The sequence below is a fragment of the Delphinapterus leucas genome, chromosome 11, assembly GCF_059928025.1.
Source record: "Delphinapterus leucas isolate spDelLeu-1000000601 "Yukka" chromosome 11, BTC_Dleu_Yukka2, whole genome shotgun sequence".
Classification (NCBI taxonomy): domain Eukaryota; kingdom Metazoa; phylum Chordata; class Mammalia; order Artiodactyla; family Monodontidae; genus Delphinapterus; species Delphinapterus leucas.
The window spans coordinates 98,597,532-98,614,725 of record NC_143139.1 but is presented as its reverse complement, the minus strand read 5'-3'; the positions used below and the strand labels follow the sequence as shown (position 1 = coordinate 98,614,725).

Here is a 17,194-nt window from a genome sequence, read left to right as displayed (position 1 = left end):
CAAAAGAGGGAGAAAAAAATTTGGATTTTATTTCATACAAAGGACTAATATCCTTAATTTAAAAAATATTCCTACATATATAGAAAAGACTGCCATCCTAATAGAAAAATGGGTGAAGAAAATGAGAATGTACATAAAAGAAAATTAGACTCCTCAATAGATAAAATGCTCAGCCTCATAACAAGAAAAATACAAAATAAAACTATACAATGATACTATCTTAAACCTTGGCAGAATTGGCAAATCCAAAATTTTGATAGCACACTCTGTTAGCAATGATAAAGGAAACCAGGTACTACTCTCAAAATTTGCCAAGGGAAGTATATACTAGTATAACATCTATGAAGGACAACTTGGAAGTGTCTGTCAAAATTATAAAAGCACATTCTCTGCGAGTAACTGTGAATCGTGAATTTATCCTACAATCATACTTGCCCATATGCAGGATGACATACGTGTCAACAAGGCCACAGGACAGCTCCACTCAGATGTAGAGAAGGCACCTCAAACTTAACGCAGTCACAACGAACTCCTGATGTCCCCTAGCCCCACCCCAAACTGTTCCACCCACCTCACTCAAACAAGCCAAAAACCCAGCTCCCACCCTTGCCTTCCTCCCTCCCACCTCACCCCCAAATCGAATCCACAGTAAGCCTCATCGGCTCCGCCTGCAGAGCACACGCAAGCTATTCATCCTCTTCATCCCACCGCAACGACCCTCATCTAAGCCACCCTGGCCTCCTGACAACTACAACTGCCTCCTAACAGGCAGCCCAGCCTCCATTCCTCCCTCTCCCCTCCCCACAGCTCAACCTCAGTCCAGCAATCAGAGGGAGCCTTCGAAACACAGACCAGGGACTTCCCTGGTGGCTCAGTGGTTAAGAATCCGTCTGCCGGCGCAGGGCACATGGATTCAAGCCCTGGTCAGGGAAGATCCCACATACGGCAGAGCAACTAAGCCCGTGCACCACAACTACCGAGCCTGCGCTCTAGAGCCCGCGAGCCACAACTACTGAAGCCCACGCGCCTACAGCCCGTGCTCCGTAGCAAGAGAAGCCACCGCAATGAGACACCTGCACACCGCAACAAAGACCCAACGCAGCCAAAAATAAATAAGTATGTATAACTAACTAACTAACTAACACAGACCAGGTCGTTCCATACACTGCTTAAAACTCCCCAATCGCCTCTCATGGCAAAGTAAAACGATCGCCTTTTCCTGGTTCACAAAGCCCCACATCACTGGCCTCCAGGTACCCCTTCACCCACTACACTGTCCAAACCCTGGTCTCCCTAGTCCTGCGACAGAGGCCTCTGCCTTGGGGTCTTTGCACCCTGTGTATTCACTGCTGGGACTGTTCTTCCCAATCTGTCTCCACCTTTACCCACAGATCTTCCAATGATGGCTACCCAGTTCTCAGTTCAAATGTCACCAACTCGGGAAAGGTTTCCTTGACCTCCAATTTTAAAGTAGCACAAAGTTACTCTGCGTCACCTCACCTCACCAGAGTACTTAATCAAGATTCAGGGGCTTCCCTGGTGGCTCAGTGGTTGAGAGTCCGCCTGCCGATGCAAGGGACACGGGTTCGTGCCCCGGTCCGGGAAGATCCCACGTGCCCCGGAGCGGCTAGGCCCATGAGCCATGGCCCCTGAGCCTGCGCGTCCAGAGCCTGTGCTCCGCAACAGGAGAGGCCACAACAGTGAGAGGCCCGCTTATGGCAAAAAAAGAAAAAAAAAAAAAAAAAAGATTCAACATGGGAATTCCCTGGCGGTCCAGTGGTTAGGACTCCGTGCTTCCACTGCAGGGGTCCCGCATGCCATGGCCCAAAAAAAAAAAAAAAAAAAAAAAAAGACCCAACATTGATTCTTGTTTTTTCCACTGTCTGTCTTCTGTACCAATCATGTTTGTATTACTACTAATAAAATACTAGCTAATGCTATACAGCGTTTACTATGAGTCAAGTACCACTCTAAGGGACAGCTTAGTACACATTCTGTGTATTTTTCTTCCAATTTATCTGACATTTGTTATACATTTATTTGGGGTTTTAGGTTCATTATCTGTCTCTCACTAAAACGTAACGTCTTATTAATTTTGAATCTCCAGTGCCGTGAACAGTACCTGGTACACTTCAAGAACTCCATCAATAATTACTGAATCGATTAATTAATGTCTGAAGCAAGCATCTGCATGTTTCCTGAATTTCCTAGAAGCCTGCACAAAGCAGGAGCAGTTTCTAATCCACGGGTTCTCCTAGAAGCCTGCACAAAGCAGGAGCAGTTTCTAATCCACGGGTTCTCCTAGAAGCCTGCACAAAGCAGGAGCAGTTTCTAATCCACGGGTTCTCCAAGATAAAAGCAAATCAGATCCCTCATGAAAAGGGCAATTAGTCTTTGCAGAGAAACCAGAGCCCCTTGCCTTGTGACACGGCGGGCAGTGCTCTCAGCAGTGTCTCACGGTGGGCCCTCAGTAAGACAGAGCAAAGCCACTTGGGCACTACTCCTCAGTGTAAGCCAGGCCCCAAACCAGGGAAGTACAGACAGGCAGCTCCCGGATGTGCAGGATCAACCCAGGAAAAACTCTGGGTACCCACAGAGGTGCAGATGGACTATTCATTTTCCAGGTAAATCTCCTAAGCATTCCTTTGCACTTTTGAGTTATTCAGATAAGTACTGATTGGCAATGACATCAAGCTTGTGCTCACCAGGTAACCAGTCAAATGCAAAACCATATGCTTTAAAAGTCACCAGAACTGAATACTGGCTCGTTCACTTTAACCAAGTATAATTAAAAAGGTAAAGTCATCAGAGCAAAGGGCAAGAATGACATCTTAAGGTACTGCGCCATTCAAGCTCAGACAGGTAGACAGCAAGACAGGCAGTGTCGCTACCCAACAGTCCTTGTGCCAAACCAACCATTCTAGTGAGTTTGTAACCATGTCCACATGCCTTTAAAATAACATATGGGACACGAAATTCAGAAGTCTGGAAACTTCTAACCTAAATCAATTCTTTCATTTTAGAAATAAGGAAGAAGAGGCCCACAGAAGTTCAGTGCCTTAGCTAAGGTTCCTCATTCACCTAAAAATCAAAACAAATGCTCAGTTTCCTGACTTCTGTGGTGCCTCCTGGGATGCTCCCCAGGTACCTCTGCTCCGGCAGCCTCTCTGGAAAGAAGTTCGGGTGAACTTAAACCTTGAGCTAGGGTCTGGTTCTTCATGCTGCTTTCAGGTCAAACCAATGAGGAGTAAAACCCATTTATCCTTTCTTTCATTCAACAAATAGTAAACATCTACTAGTGCGTAAAGATAGCAGCATTTTTACTTTGGCACTGTTTAAAGGATAAGAACTGTCTCTCACAGTTTACAATACAGGCAGAAAAAAAGCGTTCTGACTGGACATCCATACAGACAACTGGAATTCTTTGCTACACCACCTTATGGCATAACATTGAGTGTATAATCCTGGTGGCAAATAATATTGGATACACAAGGCAATGATGATGGAATGCCAGTGACAGGGAGATTTTTTTCTTGCAACTCAAAAATGGTCATCTAAATGGCTGTCAATTACTCATGAGTTTTTATATGTTAGTTGCTGGGACTGTTTTTCTTGCAACTCAAAAATGGTCATCTAAATGGCTGTCAATTACTCATGAGTTTTTATATGTTAGTTGCTGGGACTGTTTTTCTAAATATAATATACTTTCCATTCCAGGGGCTGCACGAAGTTACAAGCAAATTCTCAACTTTCAGAATTCATTGTGTTGACTTTCTTACCCTATATCTGCTCAAGGGAAGAACCAAAGATAAAGACCTTTATAACAAGAAGAGTCTCAATCACATTTAATATTTTCTAAGCTATAAACTTTAAATTTGTAATTAAATTCTTTTGCAGAATTACTATTTCTGTAAATGCAGAAATTCTGTGGTAATATTTTATGAGGGAGGTGGGGGTCCCACTAATCAGAAACATAAAATGCCACAAAGACATTTAGGGCCTGTAAGTAATACTCCAGCTTTATGGAAAATAGAACAAATTATCTTGGGAGAGGATCAAAAATATACTCCATCCAAAGCAGAAGTCAGAATAGAAAGGACATCAGAGAAGCACATATTTATTTACAAACAAGAAAGGCTAGAAATGGGACCTTTTCCTAGTTTTTCAACATATGTTAAGCTTAAACTTACTGTTCAATTGTTATAATTCAAACTTTTACTTAAAACCTCTACCAGGAAAGTGATGTCAGGACGTTTAAGCAGCCACATTTCTAACAAGATACTCACGGCCATTCCGATTCAGGCTGCTTCTGGTGAGCTTCTATGACATCAATCGCAATATTGAGGTTTTCTTCCAGCTCCTTCATTCTTTCAGAATTAAGGGATGTGAACAAAATCATTGATGAGTAGGCAACAATCTTTTTGTCTGGATGATTTAAGCAAGACCTTCCAAATAAAGAAATCAGGGTGTTAGCCCAACTTAGCAGCATGATAAAACATGATTATAACTCATAAATAGTAATAATCCCATTAACAAGTTCAGCATATACTGATATTTTTAAGGATTTAATGAAGAATTACAACACTTTTAAACAAGTACATAATTTATGGCAAAAACAGCAAATTGAAAATTAGTCACGACACAGAGAACCCAATACAAAAGCTGCAGTTCACTTATGAGTCAGAGGCAGAAAGCCAATAGAATCTGATTAAAGAAAAAGGTAAAATGATTACATTTATAAAGCATTAAAATGTTCATTCTTGTTAGAAAAAAAATCAAAAGGCATAAAATGATACTTCAATGACTACAGACATTTCTTTAACAGTCTGAGGGACAGAATGTTTAAGGGAAAGATGATATATTGGCAAGAAATAAAATTTGGAGTCAAAAGCCTCCGTATAACTCCCAGTTCACCCACCTATCAGCTATGTGATCTTAGAAAGGTCACTAATTTATCAATTTTCAATTATATTATGGGTTATGCACTATGGCAGGACTTTTTTTTCTTTCATTTAAACTTTATAATACTCTTCTGGAGGAGGTTTTATCCTTTATTATAGATGAAGAATGTGTTGACTTTACTTGCCCAAAGGCACAAAGCCAGTACCTGCCAAAGCTGAATTCAAATTTGGTTGTATCTGTCTCACAAACACATATAGAGTGAAGTCACATAACCTCTTTCGGTGTGTTTTCTGACATAAAAGTGGAATATAATAACAAGACCTCCTTGGCCTGTCTCAGAGGGCTTCTGTGAGCACCAGATTTGATAACGAATGTAAAACCACCATGTAATTGCCAAGTAAACTCCTCTGACGGCCTTGTTCAGGGCCTCTCCTCTGTGTCCCTATGACACCTGGATTCACCTGTGTTATTAATACATCAGTTCTTACACTACAACATGCTTATAGCACGGGCTTTGGGGGAGTGGTGAATATATCTAAGTTACCCTTATTCCATTCCTCTAGCTCAGAACCTGGCAGAGATGAGGTATTCAAAATGTTTGAAAGGAATGAATTCTCAAAAATGAGTAATTTTTATTTCTACAGCTTGAATTCCACAATTCTTTCCTTCCAACCTAAGCTCAATTATTATTAACCGTAAAGATTTTATGCCTTCAACTCTAATTATGTGCAGGAATTTGAGAACCGGTTACAGGCTCAGTGAGCTAGAGATAACATTAGTGTTTATCTGGTCCTTACACCATACAGATGAGCCCAGAAAACCTATACAACCAGGGAAGGCAGCACAGAACTTAGGCAGCTGGTATTTAAAGAGCGTAGGCTTTGGATCCAGAGGGCAGCATGGGGTTCCGGTTCCAGCTACGCCATTACCAGTGATAAGTGTCAGTTCCCTCATTTGACCAAATGGGGACAGTACCACTTGCCCCACAGGGCAAAGGGTAAAGGACGGGAAATATACAGAAAAGACCCAGCTCTGGACATTCAAACGACAGCTGCTCTGCTGCTTATATCGTTGCCACCACCAAAGTTACCCCATTGGTTGGCAACAGAACCTGGATTAGAAGCCAGGCCTCCTGCCCCAGGATGGGGGCCTTTCCTATTACCTATCCTTCCTCCATCACCTGCTCACCTTTCATCTCCATGCTCCATTTCTTATGAACACAGCTGGTCAAAACACAGTAGCAAATCACCAGGGAAAGTACACCATAAATCAATCTACATAAACAGATTGGTTATCCACATCTTATACTTCTCCATATCTACCAAAACATACAGCATTGTGCCGAGCATATAAGAAATGCTCAATTAATAAACACATGATTAATTCATTGCCCATACTTCAATAATTTATGGCTTTTTTCTTATAAAAAATGTGTCCTTAACAGCATTCCTTACTTTAACCAAAACTTTTATTTACTTAAAGCAAAAACTGACACACAATGAAGGACATAAACCTTACGTGTACAGCCCAATGAGATGTGTATATACCTACGTGACCACCACGCAGATCAAGACACAGAACATTCCCAGGAACCCACGAGTCTACCTCGTGCCCTCTCCCAGCCAGTACTACACCCGCCACTACCCACCAAGAGCAACTGCTGTCCTGAGTTCTGTCACCAAAGGTTAGTTTCTCCTGTTTGGGAATTGATATAACCACAATCTTTTCAGAAGTCAGAAAAACTCTATCAATATACTCACAAAAAGAGTTCTGGGAAAGCATGCATCCAAACAATAGACTGGGAATCTTCATTCCGTGAGGCAATATTGCCTAAAAACTGCAGACCACAGCGAAAAGCTGAGGATTTATAAAGGCAAAAAAGATACATGGTTAAAAGAATTTTTCAAAACACCAAATAAATACATCTTAGTTAGAAATACTCCACGTTATTAAACAGGAAGCTTGTTTGCTTCTTTTAACTATAAAAGTCTCTCACCACAATGAAACTTTGGGTATGACGTTAATATGAAAATGCCTTACCAAAACAATGTACTTATACAAAATTAATTAACTTCTTTAAAACATTGTAACTGTAGACACAAATACACCTGTAATCACATTAAATATCATTGGAATATGTGTTCCAATTGAAAGACAGTTGCTCTTAGACTGGATCTTTTAAAATCTAACAATAGACAATTTAAAACAAGACATGTAAAACATAAGGCTATCAAAGCATTGAAAGTTAAAGAATGGTGAAAAGATATACGAGGCAAATACCAGCCTACAAAGGGAGTCATACAACCACTTAAAATCAGACATAATAAACTTTAAGGCAAAAAGTATTAATGGAAATTTTTTTAAAGTCATTTCAGAATTACTTAATTCACAGAAAGGTATAATTTTAAATTGGAATCACCTAATAACATGGTCTCAAATATATATTAAAGAAAAACTGACAAAAGTATAGAGCGAAGAGAAAAACCCACAATTAAATTCGGCAATAATAATATACCTTTCCGGTAAATTATATAATAAGCAGACAAAACAATCAGCATATTTAGAAGATTTAAATACGATTTAATAACAACCTAGTTGACACATTTAGGCTATTTCACCAAATAAAACTGCGGAATACTGGACAAAATCCAGACTGCTGACAACAAATGCAGGCAAGGATGTAGAGCAACAGAACTCTCATCCATTGCAGGTGGGAACGCAGAATGGTGCAGCCACTTTGGGAGACAGTTTGGTGGTTCTTACAAAACTAAACATACTCTTAGCATACAATCCAACAATCACACTCCTTGGTATTTACCCAAAGTAACTGAAAACTTATGTCCACACAAAACCCTGCACATGAATGTTTATAGCAGCTTTATTCATAACTGCCAAAACTTGGAAGCAACCAAGATGTCCTTCATTAGATGGATAAACTGCGGTCCGTCCAGACAGTGGAATATTACTCAGCACTAAAAAGAAATGAGTCATCAAGCCATGAAAAGGAACATTAAATGCGTATTACCAAATGAAAAGCCAATCTGAAAAGGCTACAGACTGTATGACTCCAACTCTATGACATTCTGGAAAAGGCAAAACTATGGAGGCGGTAAAAAGATTGGTGGTTGCCAGGGGCTGGGGCACAGGAGGCGGTGTGAACAGGTGGAGCACAGAGGATTTTTAGGGCAGTGAAACTTCTCTGTATGATATTACAGTGATGGATACATGTCCTTGTACATTTGTCCAAATCTCCACAGAATATATATGTGTGTGTGTGTGTGTGTGTGTGTGTGTGTGTGTGTGTGTATTGGCTTGGCCAAAAAGTGCCTTCGGTTTTTAAGTAAATATAAAAGACACGTTTCATTTTCACCAAGAATTTTATTGAACATATTCACCCTTCTGTTCTACTACCTTCTGCCATTTTTCAGGCAACTTCATAATTCCATCTTCCCAAAACTTCAGCTTTTTGAGCAAAGAACTGTTCCAGGTGCCTTTTACAGTCTTCCAAGGAATTGAAATTTCTTCCATTAAGAGAAGTTTGTAAAGACCTAAATAAGTGGAAATCTGAAGGTGCAATGTCTAGTGAATATGGCAGATGAATCAGAACTTCCCAGCCAAGCTGTAACAGTTTTTCCTGATCATCAAAGAAATGTGCGGTCTTGCATTAACCTGATGGAAGATTATGCATTTTCTGTTGACTAATTCCAGATACTTTTTGTTGAGTGCTGCTTTCAGTTGGTCTAACTGGGAGCAGTACTTGCTGGAATTAATCATTTGGTTTTCCACAAGGAGCTTATAATAGAGGACTCCCTTCCAATGCCACCATATACACATCACCTTCTTTGGATGAAGAGCAGCCTTTGGTGTGGTCGGTGGTGGTTCATTTCGCTTGCCCCATGATCTCTTCCGTTCCACATTATTGTACAGTATCCACTTTTCATCGTCCATCACAATTTGTTTTAAAAATGGAACGTTTGAACATCCCTGGTGGTCCAGTGGTTAAGACTCCACGCTTCCAATGCAGAGGACACAGGTTCGATCTCTGGTTGGGAAAGTTCTGCATGCCACACAACGTGGCAAAAAAACCTGAAACATTTTCATTATGTTTAAGTAGAGAATTGCATGAGGAAATATGGTCAAGAAGGTTTTTTTCCCCACTTAAACTTATGTGGAACCCAAACATCAAAGCAATTAACGTAACCAAGCTGGTGCAAGTGATTTTCAATGCTTGACTTGGATATTCTGAGTATGTCGGCTATCTCCCGCATGGTATAACCTTCACTGCTCTCGATTAATGTCTCGATTTGATCGCTATCAACTTCAACTGGTTTACCCGACTGTGGAGCATCGTCCAGCGAGAAATCTCCAGCATGAAACTTCGCAAACCACTTCTGACACATTTGATCAGTCAAAGCACCTTCTCCATACATTGCACAAAATCTTCTTTTGCGTTTCGGTTGCGTTTTTACCTTTCTTGAAATAATAAAGCATAATATGCCAAAAATGTTGCTTTTTCTCTTCCATCTTCGATATTAAAATGGCTACACAAAAATTCACCAATTTTGATAAGACTTTTTTTAAATGCATGCTGATATGACAGCTGTCACCTACAATTTAACAAAATTGTTTTGAATGAAGTTAAAGACAACTGAGTGCCACTACCGCCACTGTACGGAAGAAACTGAAGAAACCTTTTGGCCCACCCAATATATACATACATACATATATATATATATATATATATATACACACACACACACACGCAAAAGAAAAAGCACTCAAACCCACGGGAAAACCACAAGAAAACCCACTCAAACCCACGGGAAAACTACACAACCACCGCACTGGCAAAAATCAGAAAATAACAAAGTGTTTGTGAGAATGTAATGCATTAGGAACTAAAGGTTCTCTCAAGTTCTTTGCATCTGTGAACAGACCGCATTTAAATTACTCTTGACTGAGCACCAGTTATCAATCACTGCTTCTTAGCTTCGCTGCCTGCTCTGCAAACATAAAGGTGGGCCCTTTGAAGGTCTCCCTTGTCAGCTGGCACGTACAGCCTCGTGGGTAGAGGCGCTGGAGGGGCACTGGAGGGCTGGAGGGAGCGGAGTTTTTCTCTTCCTGGTTCTGGGTAGTCCTCTGGCCATGCTTCTCCTGTTTCTCTGGCGTTCATCTCCTGCAGCTTCTCCAGTGAGGAGCTCTCGCACAGCAGGACCAACCAGCAGTGTCCAGGAGCTAGGAACTTCCTCAGGATGCTTCGAAGCCAGTTTCAAGTCATGGAAGCTTTCTGTGGACGACTCCCCCCCTGCACCCCAGAGGGTGGATTTCCATCAAGTTCCACCAACACCACCCCTCGGCGACTTCACCACCACCCAGTGAGCCACAGTCGTGCCCTCTCCAAGCAGGCCTGGATCTCAGGCCTAGGGGGAGGGGAGCCTCTTCCCTGGACACTCATCTTAGCCCTGGGGGCACTGGTTGCTCCTTATATCTGCAATTCCTGTGTTCTTTGGCATTCTCTTTACTTCTTAGTAGTCAAGCCCCTGTTATTTCAAGCCTTTGTTATAGTTAGTAATTCTTTATTTAAATTTTTCCCTGTTCAAATTGCAGTGCGGTTTGTGTCTCCTGGTTGTACCCGAGCTGGCAGAGCAGATGGAGAGAAGGGAGGGAGGGAGGGAGGGAGGGAGGGAGGGAGGGAGGGAGGGAGGGAAGTTGTGAGGAAGGGAAAGAGGGCCCCAGGGGAAGCGACAGAAGATGGCATCAAGCACAAGCCTTAGAAAACAAGAACAGTTCAATCAGTCGGGACCAAGTCAGACAGACAGAAACCAAACTGTTCTTTAACAAAGAAAATTTAATATATGGAATTAGTTCAACTAAACAGGCAACACTGAGGTAACACGGAGATTAAGGCTACAGGAAACCACCACCTACCACCCTTCAAACTGGAGGCGCAAAGGGAAGAGGGTAAGGTTGTGAGAACCCAGAAGCCTGGAGGGGCTCTGCAGAGCTGGAACCCGGGCCTCTGTGGAAGGGGCTGCCCAGGCTACCGCTGGCACCTCTGGCGCGTGGAAGAAGGGCCCAGGCCAGCTAACAGTGGTGTCTCTAGAAAATACTAGGAGGCTTTCCGAGTGGGAAGGAAGCTGGAATGGGAACCATCCAGGGGAGACCCGAGTAGGGGGCGAGTCACCCTTTCCCCCCCTGCCTCCTGGTCCCCACTAGATCCTTCATTGGCTAAACCTCACTGAAAGCGGAGGAGAAATGTGTTTCTGGACGCCCAGCCCCTGCACCACGAAACAGAGCACAGAGGGCTAAGCTCAAAGCCGAGTAACAACAGCCCCGTAACCAGAACGACACCCAACATTAGACAATCACTAACGCGACATGTACGGTTCCAAGTGCTTTATTTTATACAAGTTCTTATTTAATTGTCACAGTAGGCAGATATCTTTATCACGTCACCCAAGTCAGCAGCAGGAGAGGGCCCCAGACCCCACACACCAAAAGAGCACGAACAGTAAGCCGGTTCTCACGGGGATGCGATGCTGGTAAGTAAATACTTAAAATACTTGTGCACTTTGCAGCGAACAGACGCTACCGTGAATCCCTGCACGCCCACCCCTGCCCCAGCCCCCTCCTCAGGTCACACAACTAAAAGCCAGCGCCCTCCGTGCCAGGCCCCAGCTACCCCCGCCTGGCACCCACGCTGAGGGATCAGCGCCTGCGCCCGACTGTTCGCTGTTTTCAAAGTGGTTACTCTGGGGCCAGGACAGTCCATGCAGACAGAGCAGCATGTGATGAGACCCTGGGCGGAGAGAGGGCGAGACACTTCTGAGGAACAAAAGACCAGCATGCATAAAGCATCAAGAACCAAGGAATGAGGCAACAATGGCAGTGATAACTAGCATGTGCTGAGTGTTCACTAGGTGCTAGACAGGCACTGTGTTCTACCTGTAAGATGTCATCTAACCCCCGCGACACCCGTATGGGGTCGGGGTTAATATTATCCCCCTCTTGCAAAGAGTAACCAAAGCTCAGAAGGTCAGGTAACTGGCCTGGGGCATGAAGCCTGCAAGTGGCAGAAGCAAGACAGGCAAAAACAAGCAGTGGCTCTTCCTCAGCAACAGGAATCAGCTCATCAAGGAAAGGAGCCACAGGAGAGTCTGAGATGAAATGAAAGATCCTGCTCTATTAACGGAAATCCCGGCCAGGCAGCAAGCAGGAGATGTTTTTAAGGGCAAGAGGACTTCCAAAGACCTTCAACCTCCTAGATCCCTGCTTTGCTAGGAGGGAGGGATGGGCCTACTGACCCAGGCCTGGAGCTCGGGTCCTCTGTCCTCAGACTTTTCCGGAACCCAGGCCTTCCCTTCAAAGCCTGTCGCTGCTGCTCCAATAGCTCAAAGGCAGAGCAGCTGTAAAGATGAAAAAGGTTGAGGCGTGTAATGTGCCTGTGCTATTCACTTACTCATAGTAACTCGACAACTGGCTGCTCAAAGAAGGGTTGCGAAATTGTGGCCAAAACGCAAAACACTGAGATAAAAAACTCTGAAGACAAAATGCTGAACCAAGAACCTCAAAACTGAATTCACATTATAATCTAAACTAAAGCAGGATACAAAACTGCAATACACATTCATAGCCATACACACAAATACTGAAGGATGACTAGAAAAAAGTCAAGTGTTTGCCTAATGTAGCCGGCATATACAATGATTATTTTTCTTTTCATTTTTAAAAACCACTCTATAATGAAATTATATAAAATGTTCATAATAAAAAATAATACCTTCATTTTCATCTTAAGTCGTAGTGTAAAATGACATTTCTATTTCTGCTGACTATTTTAGGGTATCAACACTGAAATCCTTGTAAGATTTAATTTAACACACAAAAAAAGCCAACAATATAAGTCGGTCTGAAAGCCAAACAACCCAACAATTCATCAGGCAACTAAAAATTAGCACTCTGAATCAGAACATAATTCTGGGAAGGAAAAGGTTTAAAGACGTCCTAGAAACAAGAAAAGAAAACTCCAAAGTACAAATGACAGTTTACTTTTACCAAACAGCTTATCAAGTGATCTTTATGTAAATACTGCAAATGTTACAAAGCCCCTCAAAAAGCCCAACATTATTTTTACAGATTAGAAAAGAACAAAGGCCAAAAACAACACCAATAACTCAATTAAAATAACTCATGCTTATGTTTACATATAATTTGATGAGCATAATATATTCGTCACACCACTGCAATTATTCTCTGAAAATAATACTCTAAATATTATTTTGACAGCGTAATTATAGTTCTTACCTCAAGAGCGGTAACAAAAAACTGGCACAGATACCCTGCTAGAAATCTACAAAGAGTAAGGTCCTCACAGAGCAAGTCAAAAGATAGTACAGGCACTGTATCAAGGAACAAGAACGCTTTTGAAAAGATTTGTTATTACGTTTGAACTAACATACTGTAAAATTTGTTTAAGCTTCATTGTTGAAACAAAGTTGCATTCTTGAATTCCAAATAAAATTCATTTATATCACTGGCTGCCTTTTTCAAGAAGGTAGTGAGAAGTATCACTTCCACTTTCCCTTCTTGCCTCAGTAATGTCCTTCCAACTCTGTCAACAGACGCAAGCCATCTACTTGAAACTGATACAATTGAAAAAGAAGACCTAGATAAGTGGAGAGATGTTCCCTATTCACGGACCGGGAGACTCAATATCATTAAGATGGCAGTTCTCCCCAAGTGGATCTTCAGATTCAACGTAATTCCCAGTATCCACAATACATAAATAACTCTCACAACTTGACAACAAAATTTAAAAGCCCAATTAAAAACGGGGCAAAGGGGGGGCTTCCCTGGTGGCACAGTGGTTGAGAGTCCGCCTGCCGATGCAGGGGACACGGGTTCGTGCCCCGGTCCGGGAAGATCCCACACGCCGCGGAGCGGCTGGGCCCGTAAGCCATGGCCGCTGAGCCTGCGCTCCGCAACGGGAGAGGCCACAGCAGTGAGAGGCCCACGTACTGCAAAAAAAAAAACTGGGCAAAGGGCACTTCCCCGGCAGTCCAGTGGTTAAGACTCCACACTTCCAATGCAGGAGGTGCGGGTTCGATCTCTGGTCAGGGAGCTAAGATCCCACATGCCTCACGGCCAAAAAACCAAAACACAAAACAGAAGCAATATTGTAACAAATTCAATAAAGACTTTAAAAATGGTCCACGTCAAAAAAATCTTAAAAAAAAAAAAAAAAACTGGGCGAAGGACTTCAATAGACATTTCCCCAAAGAAGATTTACAAATAACCAAAAGGCACATGAGAAGATGTTCAACATCATTCGTCATTAGGGAAATGCAAATCAAAACCACGATGAGATACCACTTCACACCCACCAGGATAACTATACTCCAAAAAAAGGAAAACAAATGTCAGCAAGGACGTGGAGGAACTGGAACCTTGTACACTGTTGGTGAAAATATAAAACAGCTGCTATGGAAAAGTTGGGCAGTTTCTTAAAAATTTACATATAAAATTGACGCACCAATTCCACTCCTAGGTATACACGCAAAAGAACTGAAAACAGGTGCTCAAATAAATATGTGTACACACACGTTCAGAGCAGCACTATTCTAAACAGCCAAGCAGTGGCACAAGAGCCACACTGTGGAAACAACCCAAATGCCCATCAATGAATGAACGGATACACGAAACATGTGTTCTATGCATACAATGGAATATTATTCAGTCACAAAAAGAAATGAAGCACTGATACATATACAATGTGGATGAACCTCAAAAAACATTATGCTAACTGAAAGAAGCCAGACACAAAAGGTCACAAAATTCTATGATTCCATTTATATGAAAAATCCAGAACAGGCAATCCATAGAGACAGAAGGCAGAATGGTGGATGCCAGGGGCTCAGGGAACTGGGAAATGGAAAGCAACTGCTCAATGGGTACAGGGTTTCCTTTTGGGGTGATGAGAATGTTTCCAGTTAGACAGAGGTGGTGGCTGTACAATGCTGTGAATGCACTAAATGCTACTCGATTGTTCACTTTAAAGTGGTTAATTTTATGTGATGTGAATCTCGTAACAATAAAAAATGTATTAACTGATATAACTACAACTACATAAATTGTGAACAACTCTTAATATACCTAACATAAAACGGGTCTATGAAGATCTACGCTCTCTGACTGGTCGATATCAATGAACAGCCAAGCCGCCAACCAAACAACTGATTTATTCATCAATGGCAAACCAGTTCATAAAAAGTTTCAGAAATGTGTTCCTTTGGTTTTTTTGCTAGATCATCTATTCGCTTCAGTGAAGAGAAAATTAATCCTGAGAAGAAAGGATGAAATAATCTTTCATCACATTTTGTAAACACCAAGTAACCAATCTCCTGTAGCAGCCGTGGGATAAAGACAAGGGATACTGGACCGAGGGGGACACAGAGTCAAGGGAAGACACTTTTAAGTGGAAAACAGGAGAGCACATTATACGCTGGTGAAATGACAGAGTAAAGTGGGGAAAGGGATGATGCCGGAGAGAAAGGGGACACTTTCAGGGGAAGAGTTTCTGAGTGGGCGAGTGGGGATGGGATTCTATGCACAGGTGGAGGAGGGCTGGCTCCGCTCTGACAGTTATTTACTCACAGCGTTTGTGCAGTGCTTCCTCTGGTGTCTTATTTAGGAATCCACCATTACCAGAGAAACCTACTCCTGCCCACCCTAGTTCCTCAGCTCTGTCAGTGACACACTACCCACCACATCGGTGTTTTTTCCAGCAATTATAAAACGTAGTACATTCTGAACTCTCTTTCTGAATTATCATACCACAGTCAGACTTCCAAAATAACTGCTTTTCCATACAAGAGAGTGAAATCTGTATTTTACTGCTGGTTTTTAACCCCCCAATTTGAGCACTGAGGCTTCTGTTTTATCACAAAATGGAGCTACAAGAATACTTTTAAATATACAACATTTTAAAACACTTTACAACCTAATGCTACACCCTACCAAATTGAGAATACTAAAGAAATTATTGCTGTTCCAAAAAACTTAGAGCCAACACTTTGTGTGCCAATTCTTAGATAATTTAATTAGTTCAAAAAATAATTACAATGTCCCAGAGGAAGAATCCCAAATCAAACAGAAAGACGCAGGAATTTTAACAAATGAGTTTGAAATGAAAACACTAAGAAATCACAGAGTAGAATGAGAACTAAACTAAGCCGGGTGGTACCTCTGACAGTTCAGTTACCCTGTTTCACTGTGGGCCTCAGTCTCTATGCCTCTGAAGAAAGACGATCAGCTCAAATTCTCTCTCTACCTTCTCAAAGCAGCCTCCCCACTAACATTCAGATAAGCATGCTTCACTTTATACAGTAAGTATAGGCATTAAGAATTGTATATAAATCAACATTTTAAATACAGCTGGAGAGCTCTCATTTGAAGTAACTATTCATTGAATTAGCACTAAAAAAAATTTTTTTTAACCTCCAATATAGTACATTTTATAAAAGCTGGATATTTACATTCAGATGTTCTATTAAATGACTTAGGTTTACCCAGAAGTATTTCAATTCCTTGGATAAAGAGATCACCTGTTAAAATTATATGTTTTTATTTTTAAATATAATGGTATGATAATAACCTCTGTCCAAAGAAGTGTTGATGCAAGTAGTTCAAGAACCAAAAACATTCCAAAAAGTCTGGAAAAGCTTCCTGGTCTTCAAATTAAGGAGCCTGGTTTTTCTCTTAATCCCATACCAACAGCTATTAACACTCAGAGCTAACTTCCCTCTGTGTCATGCTGTATATTTGCCTTATTTAATGTACTTAATACAAGGCTCCCCTCACTGGAACGTACACATCTGAGGACAGAGGTTTTTTGACTGCTTTGGTCCCTGTTCAGATCACATGCAACACCGAGAATAGGGCCTGCCACACTGACACATATTAAAAGACACAGTAACACTTTGCTAGGGCTGCCATAACAAAGTACCACAGACTGGGTGCCTTAAATAAGAAAAATGTGTTTTCTGTTTTGAAGCTAGAAGTCTGAGGTCAAGGCGTCGGCAGGACTGACTTCTTCTGAGGCCTCCCTCCTTTGTTTGCAGGTGGTCATCTTCTCCCTGTGTCTTCACATGGTTGTCCCTCTACACCTGTGTCCTCATCTCTTCTTATAAGGACACCAGTGACACTCGATTAGGGTCTACCCGTATGACCTCATTTTACCTTAATTATCTCTTTAAAGGCCCTGTCTCCAAATATAATCACATTCTGAAGTATA

At 41.8% G+C, this 17,194-nt stretch overlaps 1 protein-coding gene across 1 annotated transcript in view; it reads right to left on the bottom strand.

Moving 5' to 3' along the window:
• Positions 1-17,194, bottom strand: part of ATXN10 (ataxin 10) — a 153,374-nt gene that overhangs the window by 108,909 nt on the left and 27,271 nt on the right. Inside the window, exons 4-5 of the mRNA XM_022597027.3 lie at positions 6,663-6,759; positions 4,287-4,445 (exon numbers count right to left, since the gene is read on the bottom strand). Of these exons, the coding sequence (XP_022452735.1) occupies positions 4,287-4,445; positions 6,663-6,759 (256 nt within the window). The remainder of the gene's footprint in view (positions 1-4,286; positions 4,446-6,662; positions 6,760-17,194) is intronic.